Source organism: Balaenoptera physalus, assembly GCF_965194825.1.
Source record: "Balaenoptera physalus genome assembly, chromosome: 18".
NCBI lineage: Eukaryota > Metazoa > Chordata > Mammalia > Artiodactyla > Balaenopteridae > Balaenoptera > Balaenoptera physalus.
Genome location: NC_138899.1, coordinates 11,327,128 through 11,352,295, shown reverse-complemented (window position 1 = coordinate 11,352,295; position 25,168 = coordinate 11,327,128). Strand labels below are relative to the sequence as shown.

The 25,168-nt window shown below is 46.1% G+C and overlaps 1 protein-coding gene across 3 annotated transcripts in view; it reads left to right on the top strand.

The window, feature by feature from the left end:
• The window catches only part of UBAC2 (UBA domain containing 2), a 161,803-nt gene that overhangs the window by 121,115 nt on the left and 15,520 nt on the right, over positions 1 to 25,168 (top strand). For all 3 annotated transcript variants that reach the window (XM_082434671.1, XM_082434669.1, XM_082434670.1), the window contains one exon: positions 1,960 to 2,205. In XM_082434671.1, the coding sequence (XP_082290797.1) occupies positions 1,960 to 2,205 (246 nt within the window). The remainder of the gene's footprint in view (positions 1 to 1,959; positions 2,206 to 25,168) is intronic.

Here is a 25,168-nt window from a genome sequence, read left to right as displayed (position 1 = left end):
GGGAGGAATTGGGGTTGCTTCTTGCACAGAGTTCTGTGATCCTCCACTTCACTCCCACCTTCACAGTACCTGGTGCCTCTAATCCCTGAGTCTGTCGGGGGGGACCCTCTCCCTCATTTGGATTTACCCTTCTTCTCATATGCTAAGTATTTCTAACTACTCAATGTGTTTTCCATTTTGTTAGTATGGTTGAGGATTACAGATGCTTTCAGTGAATGTGAAGTTTGTTTCTGTTTTTGTTTTCTTTGCTGTTTTGTACCATTTTTGAGAGAAGTAGCATAGAAATTATTTGAAACCAAAAGTCCTTTTCCGTTCACTCTTCAACCTCCTCCAGTGTGTCTTTTGCTCCTACCACTGCACCAAATCTGTTTTTAATTTTGCCAAATCCAACAGTCATCTTCCTCTCTCTGTCTTACTTGAACTCTGGGCTACGTTAGACATAGCTGACTATTCCCATCTTAAAACACGGTTCTCTTAGCTTCAGGGGTACTAAACTCTCCTAGTTTTCCTTCTTCTCACTGGCAGCCCCTTCTCAGATTTCTTTCCTGGCTGCTCCTACTCTGTCCATCCACAAAATGCTGGTGTACCCTGGGTTCAGTCCTAAGTCCTCTTCTTTCCTCTGTAATACGTCCCCCGCCCTCATTATCTCCTGTAGTCCTGTTGCTTTAAACACAGTCTTATACCACTGACTCCCAAATCTTTATCTCTGCAAACTTTTCTCTTGAGTTCCAGATTTTTATATCCAACAACCCTCTTGATAGCTCCACTAAGATTTCTAATGGATACTCCCAAGCTCATTCCTGCATTGCACTTGCTGTTTTCTCTGCCTGAAAGGTTCTTCCTACAGTTCATCAAATCACTGACACCTCACTATCCTTAAGAACTCTGCTCAAGTGTCACTTCCACCCGACCTAAAGAAGGTCCTTGCTCCAAGTCACCTTATTTTATTTCCTTCATAGATCTTGTCTGGAATTGTTTTGTGTGTTTGCTTGTTTACTGTCCTATCTCCGTATTGATCACAATTAACCTCTTTAAGAGTAGGGCTTTAGTTATCTTGTCTTCTGCTATACTTTAAGTGCCTAGAACAGCACTTGGTATATAGCAGATGCTCAATAAATTTTTGCCTAATTAGTTAATTTAACTTTTATTAGTAAAACATTAAAGTGTACTTTTATTAGACAGAAATTTGTCAAATATGTTCTAATTTGGTATGAATAACTTCTTATCCTAAGAATCAAATTCACAAAATTAAAGATTTCTCTTTAACAAAGGAATAGCCATTCTCATTTTTACCTAGGAAACCTTAGAGACTCCTTAGACTTATCTTACCATATAAATTGCCTTAAAGATGAAAAATAGCCTTATTTGTAAACAGAATTGTTAATTGCCAACTATTGGCAAGGATTTTAAAATCTAGGAAAAATACTTGAAAATTTTATTAAAACGCTATATACATTTTAGGTAGTCTTTATTTTCTGATAAACGTATTGTATGGCTGGGTCACATCATCGAATATCAAAGTTGTTTTCTCTCAGTATCTCTCTCTGATGGCCATCTGCCAATAAGAATAACCACAGAGGTAGTACAGTGTGAAAGTGTTTAGATAATCAAATATTTCATGGCTTTTTTTTAAAAGGCAACATTGTTTTTTTAAATTTTGTTTTGTTTTGTTTTGTTTTGTTTTGTTTTTACCAGTACTTTGAGTGTTACATAGTTAGGATTTTGCTGTCTCTTCTAACTTAATAAAAACACATTTGTTTACTGAGTAAATTCAATTTTTTGTTGGTTTGTGCTGCTTTGTATCCTGCAACCTGATAGGGGCTCTGGTTATCACCTAACACTACAACAGTGAAAGAAAACACCATCTGAAGTGTTTTGCGGTTATTGATTTCTATGTTAAATATGTTCTTTAACATTTTATGACACTTCAGCAATCCAGTTGGGCTCTTTTTCTTTTAGATTTCCGGGCTCTGCTACAACAGCAAAATGTTACAAGTTCATGAGGTGCTCTGCGTCCCCAGCTGGATGGCAAAGTTCTGTTCTTGGACACTTGAGCCCATCTTCTCATCTTCAGAACCCACCAGCGAGGCCAGAATCGGGATGGGGGCCACGGTAGACATTCAGAGACAGCAGAGGATGGAGCTGCTGGACCGGCAGCTGATGCTGTCACAGTTTGCACAAGTGAGGCGGCAAAGGCAGCAGCAGGTAAACGATAATAATCACAGTGGAAAATTCAGAAATACTCAGGGGCCTGCGTAAACTTCTCCTTTGAGACTGTATGTGTGGTAGAGTCTACATTTCATTCCTATGCATTGTGTCATAGATACTTTGACATGTTTCCAAGTGGAATGTAGGTCTCTGATAGTGGCTATTCTTAGTGTTTTCTTTTTAAGGTAAAAAAAGTAACTTGCAGCTGAAAGACTGGTCAAACTGGACATTCTTGCTCCACTTCTATTAGATAAGCATGATTTCTTAGAGAAACACCAACCTAGTTAACAAGAAGGGATATTTATCTGTTTTTATCATCTTGTAAAAGCCACAGTGTCTTCCTGTTAAAATGCTTATTATTGTGTGCTCTGGAGTGAAGAGCAAATGTCAAACTTCTTGATTTTTCTTGGTTGAAATGGAGAGAATATGAAGGTAAGAAAATTTTCAAGGGAACAACCAACAAGTAGATCAGATAAATGCTGTGTTTTGTTAGCCTTGTCATTAATCGTCAGGAAATACTGAGCATTTATCCACAAAAACTGCTCTATCCAAACAATCCAACACCACACTGGTCTTTCCAGGGTTACTCTGTGTCAGGCTGAAACCTCATACCTGGTCCTTCTTTGGCACTTCTGTGATCCAGTGCATTGGGTTCCTCGTTTCTTGTCTCCATCCCCTTTACCCTCTGGGGTATGAGAGAGAGTTCTGTTCTCTCCTGCCATCTCCCGATCTCCTGCCTGCATTGCGTGTGAGAAGTAGGTCTTCATCGTGTGTGGTCTGGAAAGTGAAATCAGGTGTGACGTCCCTGGACGTCAGTGGAGAGGTGGGTCCCAGAGTTTCTATCTGGGGTGGGAAGAAGGGGGCCCCTTATCAATGGGCCGAGTCTGCAGGTAAAAGAGAGAAGTGAAGGCTGTTCCCTACAGGTGTATTTGAATTTGAGGTGACTCTGGAACATACAATAAAGTGCCCCTGATGTAGTTGAACATGGAGGACAGACATCACTCTTGGAGAGGTCAGAGCTGCAGGTGCAGGTCATGGATTAAGTGTGTAGGGTTGGGAGGTGAGTCCTGTAGGAAAATCACATCCAGGATGAATGTAGGCTATAGACTAAGCCTGTATTTAGCAGGAGGAAGAGGTAGATCCTTTGAGGAAACAGAGGGAAGAATGAAAAGTATGAGAACTCAGAATAACCAGTGTCCAGAAAACTGAGTAATAATGAGTATAAATATTTTCTGATAGAATGGACAGAGCTATGAGGGAGAGAAAGAAGTAGTGTATGATTCTGAGGTTTCTGGCTTAGCTAATGAGACAGATCAATGACAGCACCATCCCACCAACATCAGAAGAGCAGGCGATGGGAAATATATTGACTGAGGTACCTTCAGACTACCTGCGGGGAGATTCCCTGGTAGGTAGCTGTGGTCTTGTGCTCATGAGCAAAATGAGAGGTTGTGTTTCTGAGGTTGGTGTCCCCAGGCAGACTCCCGTGTGTGAAGTGGATCGGGGAACGCCGTCAGGATGAGCGTCTTTGGGGGAGTGGTGGTGAAGGGCAGAGGGCGACTTCGAGCCCCAGTCACAAAGAAGGCCCGAGCTAGGCTTACGGTGCCCAAGCCCTGGAGTTGCGAGAGACCTTCCGAGTCGTCCCAAATTCAGAAAGGTGTTGGCGCAGATTGCAGGTGCCTCTCCCCAGTTGCACGCCATCCACAGAGCAGGTGTTACTTGAGAACCATCCGGTGCCCACAGCAGGAAGATGGAGCGCTGGTCCTGAAGGAGGGGGAGGATCTGGGTTGCAGATCCGATCCAGATCCGTCCAGAGCATCCGCCCCTCGTGCTGCTTGGATCTTCTTGTTTTACTTAAGTTCTCGGAGCAACAGCTCCAAGACTGCAGTGGTGCTCTTTTCCCAGGAGAAACCTTCAAGAGGAAGGTTAGCAGGACAGACTGCATCCCCTTCTGCTGAAGCTGGTCTCGAGGATACCCTGATGACCATCTCCCTCGTCTGTTGTCCACTTGAGAGTCCCCCACCCTTGGCTGGAAGGCTTATGTGATGAAGTGACACATGCTGTCATCCCTGTGGGGTCTGGGTCCCTGGTCCCCAAGCCCTTCCCGGCTGTGTCTGCTGCACTTGTCTGTTTACTGTAGAAATTGGGTGAGGAAGTACAAGAGATGCCCTCGCAGATCACCCGAGTGCCGCCCATGATCTTCCCTCCCCCTTTTGTGCCCGTGGCCGTAGCTTTTCCTGATGATCAGGATTAATTGCTTCTGCCGGGATAATGACTCCTTTCCTTGCCTGCCGGTCTTTTGGCACAAGAGCCCAAACTGACTGGGCAACAGCTGTAACTTAAGATGTAACGGTATTCTTGCTTTGTCCCCGACGGAAGCGTTCCCTTCCTGTGAGCCAAGCTCTGTAAACCACGGAATCCAGAGTTGTGGGGCGGGAAGCCCAGATTCCCCAAGTGGGTCACCTTGAGGGAGGATAATCAGGGCCAGTTCTCCTTCCATCCCTTGTTTCCAAGAGCCGTGTGTTCCACCTACTGGGTACACAGCACCCGTGTGAAGTTGTTGATTTAGGGTCTGTACTGCACACTAGAGCCTCAAGCGCTGTCCTTGGCAGGTACCATCTCCAGGTTGACGTCTCGCTCTACCTTCACCTGGCTACCCATTGGTCTGGCGAGCTGGTAGCGCCTGGGTCGTGCTGTGTGAGGGTCAGTGTATCCCGTGGTCTTGGCACTGCCGTGCCCTCTTTGCTGGAAGCGGGCCTTGTGGTCTGATGTGATGTCATCTGGAACCCTGGTCAGTACCTCATGCCCTCTGTCAACCCACAGTGGTGGTGCTTAGCGACAGAAAAGGCAGGCAGCCCCATAACCAGAAAATGTGTCAGTTCCAGGTAAAATGAATTGCTGCCTATAATAGTCAACTCAGGTTGCCCTAACAGATTACCACAGACTGGGCAGCTTAAATAACAAATTTTTCCGCATTGTTCTAGAGGCTAGAAGTCCAAGATCAAGATACCGTCAGGGTTGGTTTCTAGCGAGGACTGTCCTTGGCTCGCAGGCAACCACCTTCTTGCTGTGTCCTCACATGGCCTTTTCTTGGTGCCTGCATGTTCCTGGTGTCTCTTCTTATAAGGACACCAGTCCCATTGGATTAGGGCCCCATCTTTATGACCTCGTCTAACCTTAATTACCTCTTTAAAGGCCCTGTCTCCAAATACAGTCACACTGGGGGTTAGGGACTTCAGCCTATGAGTTTTGGGGGGGCATGTTTCAGTCCATAACAGTGCCCCTTCCAGACTGAAAAGGGCCCAGTATAGTCTACCTGGCTCTATGACTGTTGGTTCTCCTTGATGGATGGTGGCGTACGTATCAGGGCTCAGCACTGCTCTCTGTTACTCTGGAAGCTAAGTCCACGTTAGAGAGTGGGGTCCATGCACAGTGGGGCTCCTTCCCGGCCATCTTGGCTGCTCTGTTCACCTGCCAGCCCTGGGATGGCCGGTGACAGAGGCTGGCTGACGTCAGTCTGCCGAGTCATTCTGTCTCTCTCTCCTGTGCTGGGTGTTCACAGTAAACATTGGAACCTAGATGTCACGCTTCATGCCTGTTCCTTGGCTGGACCCACAGGACTTCCCAGGCCTCCTTGTCCCCTACCTTCCCATCCCCTGACCGCCTAACCAAGTCATTCACCACGTCCAGTGGGTCCCTAGGTGTCATTACCTCAGGCCACCTCTCTTTCCATGCAAAGCGGACGACCAAATGCACTGCCCCAGCTCCACCCATTGGGAGCATTTGTCCCCGTCGCTGTCCTTCAAGGTGACCCCTGAGTGGAGCTGTAGTGCAGCCACGGTCTCTTTTCAGCTGTCAGTTGTGTACCAAGCCAGCCCATCTATGAACCGAACTTGGCCATTTTCCTCCTTGTCACTTGGTGGTTAGGGACCCACCCCCATGTAGCAGGAGGTGTGAACTGGGGAAGAGGTTTTTATGCAACAGAGGTTATCGACATGGTGGTCTTGGCGGACCTGCTTGTGCAGCTCGCCTGCGCCCCCCGCCCTGCTCGTGCTGACCCTGGATACACCACTTACGTCCGACGATGGCTTTCTTTGGTCCCACCTGACCACAGAACTTGGTAGGTCTCATACTTCTGACCACGCGCTCACTCTGTCCCCGTGGTCAGGCACTTCCTGTCCCCCAGGGTCCAGCAGCAGTGTTTCGAAAGTGGGTAATTCTCTGCTGTGTATGCGTGCCCTTGCTCCAGTGCCCTGGGCATCCGCATCATGGTGGTCCTCTGTGGCTCGCTGCAGACTCCACCCGGTGTCTTCCCCACCACAGATACTTTGAATATCATAGTATCTGCCGGGTTGCACAGCCCAAGCATCCATGGCTGAGACAGACCAAAATCCCCACCCTCTTGGAGAGGGCCTTCCAGCCGGGCGGCTGTGAAGTGACGTCCTTTGGTCTGTGGCTCTCCCCGCTGCGTGGCAGGCTCTTTCACTTTCCGAGGTCAGTCTTGCCCACAGTTCAGAATCCCAGCCCCCGGGCTCCTGCCGCAGACTTCTCACTGTGCTGGAGAGAAGAGCGTATGGTTCTGTAGTCCGGGGCTTACTCAGTGCCCTCCTCATTTCTTCCCAGCGTCGGCCTCGAGAAACACAGCTGTTTCCTCTGTGTCCCCTGAGGCTCGGGGATGCCGGTCTGCCCAGAGACACACAGCTGCCGGCAGGGCTGCGGAATAGGGGCCCGGATGTGTCCGATTCCAGGGCCTCTGTGTGTGTGTGTTGTTGTTGGTTTTTTTCCTTTCCTTTTTTGCTTCGGCTGTCAGGAAACTCAATGCCAAGTTTAATGTTCAATCAAAGTTAGAACTTGTGCTTCCATCTTCTATGTTTTTAAAATATCTTTTTTGATTGTTTTAGTGTCCTTGTATCTTACTGTAGGCCTTCTCAAATTCTGTTATTGCATTTAAGATAAGTCTCTCACTTGTTTGCAAACTGTGGATTTTCAAATGTTTTTCATAGAACCCAGAATTTATTTGGTCAAAAAACCAATCAGTTCCTAATTACTGTGCATTAGATTGATCTGTTTGCAGTTTTTAATTTCAAGCACTCCAAAATAACGCCAAAGTCTTGTTTGAGTGTAATTCCTTTGTACGTCTTTTGCCTGCTTCTGTCGGACTTTGTCTCGCCGCCTGGCAGCTGCTGCTTTGTGCTCGCTGTCGCCTGCCCGCCTGTGGTCCACACTTGGCTCTGCGGTCGCAGTCAGCCAGTGGTCATAATTGAGACAGTGACCAAGACGGGTGGGGACTCGGTGGGCACCTAAGAAGTGAAAAACTTGTCTTTTCCCTTAATGAGTTTGTGATCAACGTCAGGGAGCTCAGCAGATACACTTGAAATAGAGAAACATCCAAGAACGATGAAATATAGACCGGAGTGCGCAGGGCAGTAAGACAGCCAGGAAGGCGCCACTGGGGGTCCTGATGCTGTGAGAGGGGGTTTCAGGGACTTGAAGGGTGGGCAGGACGTGGGCGGGCGGAGAGGAGGAGGCAGGTCATCCCAGAGCAGAGGACCAGCCAGAGGGACGGAGGCGTGGAGGTGACAAGGAGGCCTGGAAGGGGAAGGCCTCGAGGAGACATGGGGGGCTGAGGTGGTAGGGTACCTAGTGACAGAGGGGAGTAACACAGCGACTGTAATCGAGGGAGGTGTTTTTCAACCCGACGGCAGAGTTGGATTTTGACATTGGAGGCTGTCAAAAGTGGTTTAGTCAGTTGTAAAGGTAGGACAGGTATCTCAGAGAAATTCCTCTCATTGCAGCATGTGAGATGGGTGGAGAAAGGAGAGACCACGGAGGAAAAGACCAACAGGAGATTTTAGAAATCCAGCGCTCGGCTCTGTGAACGCCTGGCCGGGATAATGGCCAGCTCCTCACTGAGCCCCTAACCGGCATTGTCCCCTGAGGTCCAGCCCGCTGATCTCCCCCCCTGCACACTCGCAGGCCATGGCTCTCCCCTCTGTGCTAAGCTCACGGCTCCCAGACTTAGACCTACGGCCTAGACCTCCTCTCTCCTGGGCTTCAGGCCTAAATATCCTACTGCCTGCCAGGCATCTCCACTTGAATGCTCCACAGGCACCGGAAGTTTACCCCTGCTTTGCTAAATTGGCTTCTCCGTCTCCCTCCCTCCCTGATGGAAAGCACCATCGTCCACCCAGAGGCCCAAACCAGAACTCTGTGGCTTCCCCTTGGACTCTTCCCTCGTGCATCCATGTCCCTCGTGTCCCCTCCCTCACCTGCACCCCAGAGAGTCTGCCTTCTCGCCGTAAACCCACCACTCCCTCTCTCTTCATCCCCCTGCCTTAGTTCCGGCCACCGTGGTCACTCACCTAATAAAATCTGGTCACACCTGCCTCCCTCTCCCCGCCCTGACCCACACTCCAGCCCCCAGGGCGAGCTCTGTGAAGACGCAAACCTGATTGTCTCACTCCCACCAAAGTCCTTCAGAGGCCCTCCTGAGCCTACAAGGCAGTTCACGCTCGCTACACAAGACCCCTGCCTGCTTTTTAGCCCGTCCCTTCCCCCGGCCCCCAGCAGCCTCGGGCTAATCATGCTGAACTGTTCCCAGTTCATCTCAGCCCCGTGTTGTTTCTCACTTCTTGCCTCTTCATCTACCCTTCCCTCTGCCAACAACAAACTTCCCCTGTACCAACTTCCCCACCGCACCCCATCTCACCCCACACACAGTCTCTGCTTGCCTAACTCTTGCTCACTCTTGAGTAAACTTTCTGAAATCCCCTCCTCTGGGAAGCCCTCTCCAGCCTCCCGGGCACCACTGACCCTCTGTCTGTCCTTAGAGCCCCTGGCGTCTTTCCTGACCTCGCCACTCCCGCCCCTCACCATTGACTCACGTCCCATCTGTGCCAGTGGTGTGTCTTGGGGTGGGGGGGGCTTTTCCATTGTGTCTCTAATGTGTGAATAATGCCTGGCATGTGGTAGGCACCCATACATTTGGAGAATTAGTGACTCGATATGTATATAATAAATATTTACAGAATTTCTTAATGTACTGAGGCCAGCTGAATACAGGTGAGTAGTCCTGGCTGGAAAGTATACAGCTATCCTCTGAGAGGACAAACCACTAAAGACAGCCCGAGACCCATGTTTAGGGAGAGCAGAGAGGAGGAAGAAAGGAATTCCAGGGGGCAGGGAGGAATCCGCGAGAGTTCAGTGGCACAGCAGCCCGGAGAGGAGCGTTTCAGGAAGAATGGGAGAGGGGGTGCTCAACAGATTCAGAGGCTACCCTCCCACCCCCAAAAAAAGGCCAGGCAGAGACGATGGCAGGGAGAAGATCACAAGAGTCAGCAAGAATTGGCTCGCTCTTGAAAGGAGTTTCAGTGGGAACGCACCGCGTTAAGAAGTAGTGCAGGGTTTGGAAGCAGAGGAAGGACAAGCATCCCTTCTGCCCTGACCAGCCAGCCTCATCCTAGGACATTGCCACGGGAGTCACATCTTGGTTCTTGAAAGTGAACTCTGACGTTGCACTTCCGAAGCAGCTGTAACATGCTCTGCAGCGAATACACCTCCATGGCTCTAAAGGGCAGTGAGCAGTGTGACGGCTCTGCAGACCTTGCTTCATCTGGAGCTTACAGGGTCAGTGCACAGTATCCTGAAGTTCATCATCACAGTGACATGACCTTTCTGGACACTTCCACGGTGGTCACTACGCAGAAGCTTTTGGCTGATTGGCTTATGGACTCATTGTGATGAGGGCCGAGTGGACCCTTTCTTCCTTCTCTCATCTCCCCCCACGGCAGAGCTTTCCCACTCTTCTGTACATTGATGTAGCGGCGGCGTGTCAGTCACACGCTGACTCTCCTCCCACCAGCTTCTTGCTCTCAGGTTCACTCCCCGCCCCGAACAGGGTTGCTGGCTCCAGGGTCGGTGACGTTGCCGAGTCATTTTGGTACTAGCAGCTGCAGATCATTTTCCACTGCTGGGACTGTTACGTAACTTTTCGTGGGTTTGTGCTTTATTCATTCACCAAGTAGCATTTGAATTCTTGAAGGACAGGGGCTGTGTGCTCCACTTATTTATGCCTCTTTTGGTTCCACTGCAGTGTGAAGCCCTGAGGGAGAAAATGGCGCTGCCCTGGCCTTCAGGAAGCCTGCAGCCCCTGGGGGAAGAGAGATGAGTCAATACGAAGTGCTAGGTTTCTATTGGAGTTTGCACCAGCAGAAGAGTCCTGGTTCTCCCTGAGGGACTCAGCAAAGCCCTATGTGGTTGAGGGGAATCTGGAAGAGACCAGCGCTCACGCAGGCATTTCAGGCCTAGAGAACCGTGTGAGAAAAAGCACAAGGGCTTGAGACAGCTGTGGGAACACAAGTGATCGCATTTGCCTAAGTTCAGGGCTTCCCTAAGGAGGAAGCAGTGGAAGAGAGGCTGGGGAGAAAGCCGGGGCCAGGACATCGGGGGTCTTGTGCTACACTGAGGAGTGTTTTTTCTTTCATCCTGCTAGAAGTAGTGAGTCAGTGAAGGCTTTAGGCAGAAGAGTAAGTTAGATTTGTCTTTAATAAAGATTACTTTGGGGACTTCCCTGGTGGCGCCCGGGTTCCATCCCTGGTCAGGGAACTAGATCCCACATGCATGCCGCAACTAAGAGTTCGCATGCCACAACTAAGGAGCCCACCTGCCGCAACTAAGGAGCCCACCTGCCGCAACTAAGGAACCCGCCTGCTGCAACTAAGAGCCAACGCAACCAAATAAATAAATAAATAAATAAGACTACTTTGGCCATGACACGAATAGCCTTGAGAAAGCTGATCCTGAAGGAAGAAGAGCAGCCGGGAGATGGTGAGGACTCTCTGAGTTCTGGTGGTGAGGCAGCGTGTCCTCACTGCGTGAGACTACCTGGCCACAGTCAAGCTCTGTGAGCCTCTGTGCGCTCACACCTCCAGAACAGTCACTGAAGTGCCCTGTAATGATGAACGTTTGAGCAGCAGGGTTGCTGCAGGAGTCTCTGTAGCTTCTTAGCATGGATTCCCCTCTTTGCTGGTCATGATGCCATCACGATAGAAAAGCAGAATGTAAATGAAAAGGGGAAGAAATTTGCAGTTAAGGAATCAACACTGGGTTGACAGGGAGATCTGTGCACAGTCTATCTAATAGGGTTGTCATGAGGATAAAATAATTTATGCAAAATTACTTGATATACCAGAAAGATCTGTCAAATATTAGTTATTCTGATTGCACTGGGGATCTGTTTTTGGGCTCTCAGGAAGTTTGAGAGAGAGTCCTGATTTAGGAGCTAACCGGATAGTTACTACTCTTCAAAACTTGTAACCTTTAGAACAAGGGTCAGTAGGCTATGGCCCATGGGCCAAACCCGATGCTAAGAATGGTTTTTACATTTTTAGTGGCTCTGTAAACACCTACATAATATCTTTGATTTTGCCTATTGGTCTTCAAAACCTAAAACATTTACTACCTGACCTTTTACAGAAGAACTCTGCCCACCCCCTGCTCTAGAAGATTATGCAGCCAGCAGCTCTCCAAGCAGCTCTGTTTCCCGGGAAGTCTGTATTCTCTGAGTTGCGATCGTCTGTTACTTGTGTGACCACCATCCTCTCTGTTGGCTGATGGTGATAATGCCATCATATACCACAACATAAACTTGGTGATAAGACTTTCTAAGGTATTTCTGTAAAATCTCCATTTACTCTAGAAGTAGAATTACAGTGAAGCCCACTAGGAACGCATCGTGCTTGGTATAAGCCAAGTGGGAATTTTGTCAACAAAGCAGTGAAGTCATTTGGTGCTCATTTTTTTCATTACCTCTTCACTTCCTCCGGCTGCCCGTGTTTCCTGATTGATTATCACCTCCGTTTTCAGTAACGAGCAGCTTATTTGACCTGCAAGGAGAGTAGATGTTGATGCCTACAGCAGCTCACCATTATTCACACATGCATTTCAGTTATTTTCTCAGTATTTGGTTGAATTGTTAGCTAAGTTTCTAAGTGAGGGTGAGGTGTATTCTCTCACCCTCACTTAGAAACATTTGTGGCTGTGAAAATTTTCTCTTTATCCACCCCAGCAGGCGTTGTTAGGTAACATCTAACATATACATTATTATGAGTCACATCTGCCTTGAAAATCATGTGAGTTCGTTCCTTTTATTAATCAAGGATTTTTAATTTAGTAAAATATCTTTAGTGTATTAAAAGTGCTCTCAGGTTCTCATTTTTTTTTAAGTCTTTTAATAACTTTATTGAGATCGAATTCACATACCATATAGTTCACCTCCTTAAAGAGTACAGCTCAGGGAATTCCATGATGGTCCAGCAGTTAGGACTCCACACTGTCACTGCCAGGGCCTAGGTTCGATCCCTGGTCGGGGAACTAAGATCCTGCAAGCTGTGCGGTGTGGCCAAAAAAGAGAGTACAATTCAGTGAATTTTAGTGTACTCACAGAGTTATCCCACCATCACCACACTGAATTTTAGAACACTGGTATTACCTCAAAAAGAGACTCTTCCCATTAGCAGTCACTCCCCAGTCCTACCACCCACCTCGCCCTGAGCAACCACCCATCTCTTTTCTCACTCTCTAGATTGGCCTGTTCTGAACACTGAATCTAATCATATACTTTTGGGTCCTTTGTGAGGGGTGTCTTTCACATGGCCTCATGTGTCTGAGGTTTGTCCATGTGGCAGCATGTCTGCTTGTCCTTCATCCTGGCGGGTGCCACCCCATGGAGCCAGTGTCTGTCAGTGCCCCTTCATCTGGCTAGGTCTCTGAGGAAGCTGCTTACTCACCTCTTAGTTTCCATTAACATCCTTTCCACAAGATTTATTTAGTGTTCAGCCAGGCTCTGGGGAGTACCACCCCAGACAAGACAGCACAATCTTTCCTCTCCCTGAGCTGAGAGTAGGAAGAGGCAGTTACAGCAAAATGTCACGAGTCCTCTTCTAGGAGAAGCCCCTCACCCAGCCATGGAGGGTCAAGAAAGTGTGTCTGGAGTGGAGCCCTGAAAACTGTATACCTAAACCTGTGTGTGTGTGTGTGTTAGAAAAGGAGTCCACCTTGAATCCAAAGGGAGCACGTATGTGTGTGTCTGTGTGTGTGTGTGTCTGTGTGTGTGTGTGTGTCTGTGTCTGTGTGTGTGTGTGTGTGTGTGTGTGTGTGTAGCAAAGGAGTCCACCTTGAATCCAAAGGGAGCACGTTCTCAGCCAAGATGAACCCAAGCAACCTTGAAAACAGCACACAGGCACATGGCATGCTTCTCAGCACTTTTCCTTTTTAGCTTTGCTCTTTCACTTTTTGGTGCAATTTGATTTAAAAACCATCCTTTTCAAGTTGCTGTGCTGCCTTGTCAACAAAGCAATCTAATCAGTTGGAGTTAGTTCTTTTATGACTTTTTTCTTTTATGAGTATGAAGTGTATAGTATCAGGTGCGGAATAAGTTACTAGTGCTTGGTTGATAAAAATCTGCAAATTAAATGAAAATTAGGTGCAAGAACTCTATTTTCAAGTGAAATTAAAGCTAAGCTGTTTATCTCAATCTGTATCTCCTTGCAGAAACTACTGTTATGTTTTTGGTGCTCTTGTAGTTGGTCATACTGACCTTTTTGACAAAATTCAGAACAGAAAGATAGGATCAGTATAAATTCTAATCCCTTTCCAAGGCTGACTCATTAAGTGACCTTGAGAAAATCATTTCTATTTTCCATTCTGCCGTGGTCTTCATGAGAAAGAAGAGTGTGGTTCAATCTCATGGTACTTAAGGAAACAAGTAAACGATGATGACATAATTGGTATTTTGGAGAGATAGAAGTTATCAGCAATCCTAATTCTTTTCATAATTTTTTATTTTCTCACTTATTAATCACTTTTTAAAACCATAAATGAATTTAGAGATGTACCTTGAAGCAGACATAATGTCAAACAGGGGAATATTAGAAAAATTGTCCCTATAATCATTTTGTAACTTTTTCCTCCTCAAAAAAAGCCATCCCTGTGGGTTTTAAAACCAGAATACGATTCTAGTGCAGGACAGACCCCTGGACTACCTGTGAGTGACTCAGGAAAAATCCTTCTGATCCTCTCAAGAAGCCTTGAATTTCGTGGAACCCACCCCAGCTTCAGACCCTGCAGTCTTTCGCTGTGGGTGACAGATGTGGCTTTGTGAAGAAAGCAGCAGGAGTACAGGAATTTCCAGACTCATGAGTCATGATCTCCTGTCCGAGATTAGAGCACAGATTAGCGATACCGAGATTTTTTTAAAAATCATACTTTTTTAAGCGATGGTGGTGTATGCACCCTTGTTGCTCCTGGATTCCCAGGGTGGGGTGAGGAGTGCAGGTGCAGGTTTCATTGGTAGTTCAGAGCGTGGGCTTTGGGCTGTGAGAGACCACTGTGAGAGTCAGCACTTCACTTCCACAAATCCACATTCCTCATTCGTGAACTGTCCATGGCTGCCGTCTAGTAGGGGTGGCTGCTCAAGGGTCCTTGATCATTAGAGATGCTCATTAGAGCTCCTTGATCAGTGCAGGTAACACTCATAAGCAGTACTGGAGGTTATAAAATGGAGGGTGTCTAGACCAGTGTCTGTCTGTCTGGGCGTCCCTCCTGCAACAGCTCTGGCAGGAGGCCACTGGGCTTCTGCTGCAACAGTGAAGGTCTCTTTTTGAGAGAGAACTGCTTGGCTTTCAAGACATTCTTTAATATACTGATTAGGAAGAAGCAACTAATAATTATTAGTTTAAGGATCATCTAGTCCAGTTTTCTGTTTTACAGATGAGGAAACCTAGACTCAGTGTTACATTCTCTTAGATTGGCAACTTGACCTAGTTCTGTAGAAGTTCAGCAGACAGGGAGACCAGTAAGGATTTGGATTGTCAAGAAAGAAGCCAGTTAGAGACACAAAACAAGAACTGGGCCCTGTACAAACCCGTAGGGCAGCAGATGGTCGTAGGGGACAGGGGAGGGCATTTTAGGTAACAGACGCGATTGGAGCAAATGTGGTCTGAATAAGTGAGGGACACAGTCAGTGGAAGGGACATGCAGGGAAGAGGTAAGAAATAGTTAGGATGAGGCTGGTTTTGGAGGACGTTCAAAACAGGACGGAATAATCTAGATGTGATGCAGTAAGATTTTCAGTTGAGGCAGTGGTGCTGTGAAAGGCCTTGGTGGGGTAACTCATGCACGACTCACCCGCCATGGTGTGCAGGTTGGATGGAGACAATACAGGCACACCTTGGAGATAGTGCAGGTTCGGTTCCAGACCACCGCATTAAAGCAAGTATTGCGATAAAGTGAGTCCCACGAATTTTTTGGTTTCCCAGTGCATATAAAAGTTATGTTTACACTACACTGTAGTCTATTAAGTGTGCAATAGCATTATATCTTTTAAAATGTATATACCCTAATCAAAAAATACATTATTGCTAAAAAATGCTAACCATCCTATGAGCCTTCAAGGAGTCATAATCTTTATGCTGGTGGAGGGTCTCGCCTCGATGCTGACGGCCGCCGACTGATGAGGGCGGTGGGTGCTGAAGGTTGAGGTGGCTGTGCAATTTCTTAAAATAAGGCCACAGTGTTGCTGTCACCCCCAAACAATTACAGCAGTAACGTCAGAGATCACTGATCGCAGGTCACCCTAACAAATACAGTAGAAATGAAGAAGCTTGAAGTATTGCAAGAATTACCAGAATGTGACACAGAGACGCAAAGTGAGCAAATGCTGTTAGAAAAATGGCACCAATAGACCTGCTCAGTGCAGCGTTGCCAGAAACCTTCCCTTTATAACGAATGCAGCATCTGGGAAGCACCATAAACCAAGGCCTGTATTAGTGGCAGTGATGTCATCTAAGAGGCTGTTGGCTTAATCTCAGAGGCGGACGACAAAGACTGAAACAGTGGCAGACGCCCTTGAAGGGGAAAATCGGTGGTACTTGAGAACTGGCCGGATTTGATGTATCGGGGAGAGAGTTGAGTCCAAAAGGGTCCCCGGGCTTTCAGGCGATGCTGTCCGCCCTGGCCCAGTGTTGGTTGAAGGACGAGTAAGGGAGTGAGAGGTGATCACTGAAGGGTGAAAACGAGTGACCACTCTGAGGGAGGAGATGTAAAAAGAGAGGGGAAACCCTGAGTAATCCCCAATCTCATTTTTAATAACAAGTTTCACCTCTTCTTCAAACGTTTACTGGTAACAAGTACCAGAACTAATATTAATTTTGACTTTTATTTAGTAATTGCTGCGTAGAGCTAAGGTTAAGGAGCAAAAGAAATGACCAGAAAATTGGCCGACAAAGAAGGGAGGAAACAAAAGATGTAACGCAGACATCGGTCATCCCTGTGCCGAAAGGTGCTCTTTCCTTCATATTTTCAAGGAAGCTGTATCTTAATCCTGTGCAGTTCTTACTAACTTGTGTTCAGTGTTCACAAGCACGTAAATCAAATTAAGATAGTAAAAAAGCCTTAAAGCAAGAGAGAGGTGTCAGCTTCCTACAGCAGATGTCCCCAACCTGGGGAGCTCACTGCCCCTCCCCACCACTTCCTCCTCACAAGAGGCTGAGCGTTCCCATTCTCTACCAAAATCAAAACCAAACCTCCCCCCAAAAGGCGGGGACAGCTTTGATCCTGACTGCCCATGGCGGAGAAGGGCCCCTTAGGGGAGAGTCAGCCAGCCTTCGGGAAGCGTGGCAGACGCGGGCGCTGTCTGGCTCAGCACGTGCCCAACACCGCCCTCCTTCCTCGCCCCCCAGGGGCGGGGAGCCCATTGCCAGGGAGAACCTGAAGCCTGCTGTTCTTTCTCCAGAGTCCTTTCCTCTGCCTGTTGTGAAAACCGTACCCGTCTTGGGAGAAATAGGATCCGCTGTGGTGGGAGGCCCCGGCCTCTCAAGAGGCAAGTCATCCCTCAACCCAGAGGATGCAGGATGCACGTGTGGCGGCGCGCACCAGTTGGAGCGTTCCTTGCAGGGAGCAGCAGTGGCCGAGCCTTTGAGTTGCGTGTTGGGCTGTGGCACAGATTCCTGGTGGTAGTCTCTCTGGATGCCTCCTCACTGCCTCCCCAGTTGGGGAGGTGGTGGGAATGGGGTTTGTCTTGTTTTTCTTTCTTTTCCTTTGTTTTTGGGTTTTGCCATGAAGCTATCGCTGATGACAGCAGCCTCTGGCAATGTTTCTCTCCTCTATATTGGTAGTGCTTATTGTTAGTTCTAAGTCTAATAAGATACCTCTCACGTAGCCCTTAGTCACACGCTGCATCTTCAGTGCCTCTTGTTTACTTTCTAATGTGCCTTTGTTTTGTCAACTCAGCTAAGCTCTTCCAGGGCCGTAGGAAATTAATCACTTCTCTGTGTGTCACAGCGCTCTTTACCAGGCCCCAGTACGGTGCACTGCACGTAAAAGATAAAGGAATGAAGCCAAGCATATCCATAGTTACACTGCGAGCTGTAGCCGCCAAGGGGCACTCAGCAGCAGTCCAGTGCGTTAACGGGTGCCCCCTTCTGCGAGGAGCCCCCATCTGCATTCTCCCAGCAGTGGTCCTTTGAAACTACTGGTTCCTGTGTTAGAGGGAGAAGGTGCCTCGTGCCCTTAAAGACCATATCGGCCACGTGGTGCGCTCTGCTCTCTGAGCCTCCTTGCGTCATCCCCTCCTACCCTGTCCATCCTGACACTAGGGCCTGTATTACAACGAACTGTGGGGTCTTTGCTGAAGAAAATCCCATAGAACTTATCTCAGCAATACGCTTTGCTGTGTATTTGTCCACGATTTAGTCATTCAGCAGATATTTCTTACGTACTTGAATATGCCAGGTGGCAGGCAAGGCTGGGTCTACAGAGACAAGATGAATAATCTCAGCCTTCATGGGGCTCGTCACCTGCTGTGAGATTCCTGCCAGGGAGCATGTCGCTGAAGTGTAATGTACCAAGTGCTGTCCTTGCAAAGGTGCAGTGAGATGTGAGGGTACACGGGAGGAGCAGCTCACCCGGACTTGGGGGAGTAGAGAGGCCTCCCGGGCAGGAGTCGAGAATGTGAGGCCAGAGTGGTGAGGAGAACCATTGGAACGGTAAGCAGGAGGCTGGCAAGCCCTGGTGAGAAACCTGAATTGCATCCTAAAACCAATAGGGACTTGAGTAGTATCAAAGAAGAATATCTACAATTATCTGAAAAGGCTCTTAATATACTCCGATTTTTTTTCTAACTATATATCTATACGTGGCTAGATTTTTTTATATACTTCAGAAGCCAGAGTAGCGTGTAACAGAATTGACTGCAGAAGCAGATACGAGAATCCAACTATATTCCGTTAAGTCACACAAAAAATGTTTACAAAAATAGAAAATAATGACATTCTTCTCATTAATTATTTTTCTGTTTTGGAAAACTTTTTTTATAAAAGTATGTTAGCAAGTAGTGATTTTGCGATTGCTATTAATGAAGAAAAAAAGTATTTTAAGATTAATGAAAAGGCAATGGGGAACCATTGAAGAGTTTTTAAGTAGAGAGGTGACATGATGAGATTTTTATCTCAGGAAAATCACTCTGAAGCCATGCCCGCCCTTGATGGCGATCTAAAATAGGACAGTAAGGGGCTTGCCTGGTGGCGCGGTGGTTGAGAATCTGCCTGCCAATGCAGGGGACACGGGTTCGAGCCCTGGTCTGGGAAGATCCCACATGACGCGGAGCAGCTGGGCCCGTGCACCACAATTACTGAGCCTGCGCATCTGGAGCCTGTGCTCCGCAACAAGAGAGGCCGCGATAGTGAGAGGCCCGCACACCGCGATGAAGAGTAGCCCCCACTTGCCGCAACTAGAGAAAGCCCTCGCACAGAAACGAAGACCCAACACAGCCATAAATAAATAAATAAACAAATAAATAAAAAAAATAAAAAATAAAAATAAAATAGGACAGTGAGAGTAAGGGTGGAGAGAAATGGATGGATTCCAAAGGTATTTAGGAGTCATAATTAACAGAGCCTGGTGAGCTGGCTTGTGCTGTGGATGGACATTGATGTCATTCCCCAAGATTGGGGACAGAGGAAGAGGTACGGGGTTGACAATGAGTGTTGTTTGGGATGCGCTCCATTTGACATGTCTCTGGAACACCTAAGGGGAAGCGTCAGGAGAGCTGGTCGTGTGGCTCTGAGGGGCAGCACCTGGAGGGGGAAAGCAGGTAGGAGTCTCCACCACACGCAGGGAGACTAAAACCCTGGGGGCAGACGTGGAGAGAGAAGAGGAATAATCCTAACAGAACCTTAAGGGACACCAGCGTATAAAGGACATGAACCGGAGAAGGCGTCTCTGAGGGGCGCTCAGGGTGTGACCAGATGGCTTGAAAGACCAAGAAAGTGTGATTCCACAGAAGCCAGAGAGGGGTGTCGGGAGGGGCACGGTAGGGCCCAGTGAAGCCAGGGATCAGGGCAGGCGGAGAGCAGAGGAGGAACCACTGATCAAGCAGAGGGTGTTACGAGTAACCTGGAAGAAAAAGAAAAAGCAATTTAATGGTTAGGATACCAGACTGGGAGCTTCTAGAAGGCACAGACATTGTCTTAGTTCTCTTTTTAGCTTCATGGCTTCAGGTACTACCAGGTACTTGAGTAGACACTCAATAATTCTGTTGATTTTACCTTGACTGATGCACCTGAAACAATCTGGTCTCCTCTGCATCTGAACTCCATGGTAGCCCGTCCCCAGTGTAAATTGCTCACATTAAATGTACAAGTATTGCCTTAGGGTCTGTGGCGGAACTTCCCGACCACTGTGTCACGGTCACAGATGGCCTGATGAGGTATTGATCCCCTCAGCCTTTGGGGCAGCTGGGAAAAGCCTGAAGCTGCCAGGCTGGTTGCATGCAGCTTTCTCTGTCCTGTGTGTCACACAAATATATCTTTCTGTGTGTGCCATGATGTGGAAAATATTGGACAGCCATGGTCTATAGCAGGGTGTGTAGTTCCTGTATAGGTGCCACCTCGCCTCCTCCGTGCCCAAGGCAGGTATCACTAAGCAGTCATGTCACTGTTTCCTGATGAACCCGTACCCTCCCCCAGAATCTTCCCGACATGGTCCACAGGCAGCCACAGACAGTGCCGTGGAGGTGGCCCCACCTGCTTTACAGTTCAAAACCTAGCACTCTGATAAAGGGTTTCAGATCACCAAAGATGGAGAATAAAGGATGCATTTTTTTCCCCAGTGACTGACCTTTTAAAAATAAGATGAGGATGCTTTTAGAAAGAATTTTAATTGTTCTAAACCATCACATTCATTGTGCCTGCTCTGAAATCATTCTTTGCTGGGGATTCAGCTCAGGCTGCACTGAGCTGAGAGCTGTGCCGGCCACCTGGGGAGTTTCATGCAAATCTTACCCCCAGTGCAGCTCTCCAGGGTGCTATAGTCTAGCTGGGAAGACAAGAAATACCACTGTAAGATACAATACAAATATTAGATAGTAATAATAGCTAATATATATATGTAATATGTAATAAGTTAGAAGTTTTCAAGCTCTGTTTTAAATGCTTTACATATATTAACTCATTTATTTCTCATATCCTTATGACGTGAGTGTAGTTATTATTCCCATAATACAGATGAGAAAACTGAGGTTCAGAGAAGTTTAAAAAAAACAAACTGAAGCCTAAGGTTACATAATAAGTGGCAGAGCTGAGATTTGAACCCAGGTATTTTGGCTCTGGAGACTGCTCTCAGTCACGCAGCATCCTCTATTTTTGTTCCTCTGTTATTTCTCCTTAGCATTGCTTTGGCCCTTGAAGTAGGAATAAACCCATTCTCAGTCCCCTGTCTTTGAACAGGCTGACAAAAATGCCTGATTCTCCTCTCCATTGTTGAAATCATCCTCATCCTCTAAAACTCAGCTAAGCCCCCATCCTCCTTGAAGTTCTACCCCCGAGCTTTGGCTATGCCCTTTAACTGATGCCTTGTGGCTTCCTTCCTGGTTATAGACCATCTTGCCTGCTTCTGGCTTTTCCCTTTCTGGATGTCATGCCTTCCCCGAGGAGATCAGGAGCTCCACGGGAAGCAAGGACCAGACCGTGCACCTTGCTCCTCTCTCCCATGGGAGCTGCAAGTGCCCCAGAGGACCCTGGGGGGCTCTTCTGATCAGGCTTCTCGGTATAGACACTGCCTGACCTGATCGTCCCTTCAGAAACCCGCCAAGGCCTTTAGAGGTGGAGTTCTACTCCATGTGACTTCCACCTGATGAACCGTTAACAAACGTTTACTGCTCTCAGTTGGAAAATTAGTTGTTTATTAATTTTCACAAGAAATTTTACTTCATTTGAAAATCTCCTTACAACTAATAACATAAAATGGCTGTTCAAAATGCAAGCTGTTTCCTTCTTCCTCTTTTGAATATGTGGTTATTGCTTTTGAAGAAGACAAAGTGAAGGAAGCGTTTCCTGTTTGCAGAGGCTCACGCTGAACCTACAGAAAGAGCAGATTAGTGTCAAAACATCCCAGAACCTAGAGCTCCTGTAACTTTCTGCTTTTTAAGCACTTTTTTACTATCACAGCTTGGGGTTTAGTTTTGTTTTGTTTTGCCTACTCTTTCACTCTCACTCCCTTTGAAGAATAAAATGTTACAGAATCAGCCAGAGGTTCATTCCTCTTCCCACTGTTCCATAGTAGGTGTGTCGTGTCTGATGCTTTTGTATGGTATCCACTGCCGGTGCGTGTTTGTATCTTCACCACCTGTGAGTATGTATCAAGGCTTCTCAGCCTGGACACTGGGGCATTTTGGTCCAGGCCATCCTTTGTCGCGGGGTCTGTCCTGTGCCGCATAGGATGTTCAGCAGTATCCCTGGCCTCTACTCGCTAAATACCAGCAGCACCACCTTCCTGTCCCCAGCCTCCCACCCCCAACCCAAGACAACCAAAAATGCCTCCAGACATTGCCAAATGTCCCCTGGGAAGTAGAATCACCACTAATATATATACATATTTATATTTATAGTTATATACTATGTATATGTAAACTATCCGTAAAATAGTTTAAATAGTATACTATTCTAAATATTTTTAAATTTATGTAAATGGTATTGTATATACATATTCTTATACAACTTTCTTTGTTCGTTGTATTTTTGAGATTTATCCATTAGATCTAGTTCATTTATTCTAGCTGCACATATATAATAGAACCACTTAATAATTTATTTCCCTCTTTAGGGACAGTTGAATTTTTTACATTTGCTTACTTAATATTATAATCAGTGCTTCACAGAATATCCTCATAAATGCACCATTAGGCACTCATAGCTCCCTGGAGATGAAATTGCTAGATCATAGAACATCCTCAGTTTTACTAGAGCTTGACACATTGTTCTCTAAAATGTTTGTGCCAATTTAAACTCCCATCAACAATATATGGAGTTCCCATTTCCTTCACATCATCCGTATCCTTGGTATTGTTAGACATTTTATTTTTGCCAGTCTTACAAGTATGAAATGACTTACTGCTGTTTTGATTTGCATTTCCTAATGCTAGTGGGGTTGAACATCTTTTCTTATGTTTATTGACTCAGGGTTTCCTCTTCTGTAAATTGTTTATTCATATACATTATCTGCTTTTCTCTTGTATTATTTATTTTTTCTCATTGATTCTTTACATATTCTGGATGCTATTTTGTCAGTTATATGTTACAAACATTTTCTTTTAATCTGGCAAAGTCACTGTACTTTGCCTTCTAGCTTTATTTTTAATCTGTACTTTGCCTTCTAGCTTTATTTTTTTTTACTTTGTACTTAATCTGTACTTTGCCTTCTAGCTTTATTTTTTTTAATCATACAAAAGTTCTTGTTTGTAGTAATTGTTAGCAATCCTTTTTTATGATTGATCCTTTATATTTTTGTTTTAGAAATCCTTTCCTATCCCAGCAACATAAAGAATGTCTCTTATTTCTTCTAAAATTTTTAACAGTTTAGCTTTCCAGATTTAAATCTTTAACCTATGGGGTTTATTTTATTTTATTTTATTATTTTTTTATATTTAGTCATCTTGGCTGGTTTAATCACATTGTTGTTGTTTATTTTTTGACTGCACGACGTGGCGTGTGGGATCTTAGTTCCCCGACCAGGGATCGAACCCGCACCCCCTGCATTGGAAGCACGGAGTCCTAACCACTGGGCTGCCAGGGAAGTCCCTGTGGGGTTTATTATAAAATAAATTTGTTTTTGTATAAGATATGAGGTAAAGGTCAAATTTTATCTCTTTTTTTAAATTAATTTATTTATTTGGCCACACTGCACAGCATGTGGGATCCTAGTTCCCCAATCAGGGATCGAACCCTTGCCCCCTGCATTGGAAGTACAGAGTCCCAACCACTGGACCGCCAGGGAGGTCCTCTCTTTTTCCATCTCTATAACCATTTGTCCTAGTACTGTTCATTAAGTGGTGTGTCTTTTTCCTGCTGACTTACAATGTCTCCTCCATCATATACCAAGTGCCCATGTTTACTTTTGATTTGTTGACTGTCTCTCCTGTTTCTTTGCCCTGTTTACCTATCATGTGCTAATACCGTCCTACTTTAATTCTTGTAGTCTAACAGTAAGTCCTAATAACTAGTAGAAAAAAAAACCCTCCCTTATACTTCTTGAAAATATTCAGGTCTAATTTTGACCCTTAACTTGAGGTTGTCTCGTTCAACCAAAACACACACACACACACACACACACACGCGTGTGCGCACACTTGTGAGTTTTGAATATATACCCATTAGGAATAGGTTTAGCTCCATATGACAGAAAACACAAAATCACAGAAACCCAAACAAGGCAGAAGTTTGTCTCGTGTAAAAGAAGTCAGACGTTGATAGCCCCGAGCTGGTGGGGCCCCTGCATGAAGTTGCGCCCCGAGGCTCCTTTTCTCTGGCTCTTGCCCTGTCCTCAGCCCGCCTGGGCTCCAGGAAGGAGGAGGAAGCAATGAGGAAGGGTGCATCCCTCCCTTTAAGATCTCTTCTGGAGCGGGGTGAGGGAAGGATGGATTGGGAGTTTGAGATTAACGGATGCAGACTAAGTTATATAAGATGGATGCACAACAACGTCCTACTGTAGAGCACAGGAAACTATATTCAATATCCTGTAATAAACAATAATGGAAAAGAATATGAAAAAGAATATATATATGTAAATCAACCACACTTCAATAAGATAAATTTTTTAAAAAATTTAACTCATTTAAAAGAAATAGAAAGAGATCTCTTCTGGAGGTCCCAGATGCCCTTTTTGCTTGCATACCATTGGCAGAACTGAGTCCTCGTGGGGGAAGCTGAGAAATGTACTAACTGTGCGTCACCCCCCCCAAAAAAAGTCCTATTTTTAAAGAAAAGGGAATGTGGATATTGAAAGTCAACCAGCAGTCTCTGCTACAGCCTGGAACTGGCAGAGTGTGAAAAGATGACAGTACTGAGTCTTCCAGGCAGGAATGTGCTGTCTTTCCACGTATTTAGGTCTTCTGATATCCTTCAATCAAGTTTACCATTTTTCATAGAGATCTTGCAAATTATTTGTTAGATTTAATTCCTGAGTACCTAATGGTTTTTATCTCTCTTTGTAAATAGGAATTTTTTGCACTTATATTTTCTCAGTGATCGCAGGCAAGGAATGTTAGTGATTTTTTTTATTTTGTACTCACTGGTTCTCATTTTCTAGGTAGACAGGCATCATGTGTGATGACAGTTTCTCCCTTTCCATCCTTCTGCATTTTCTTTCACAGGTGGTTGGTTTCATCCTCATTATGCCGTGACTCTTGTTGAAAGCAAGTGGTGATAATAGGCATTCTTGTCTCTTCATCAAGTTTTATCAAATTATTTTTATATCTGTTGAGTGTGAACATTTGGTTTTCCTCCTTTAATCTGTTAATGTGTGAATTACATTACTATATTTTCTAAGATTCCTGAGGTAAATCCTAATATAGTACATCATAGTGGATAAGATGATGATCTTTTTTGAACATTGTTGGATTGAGTTTGCT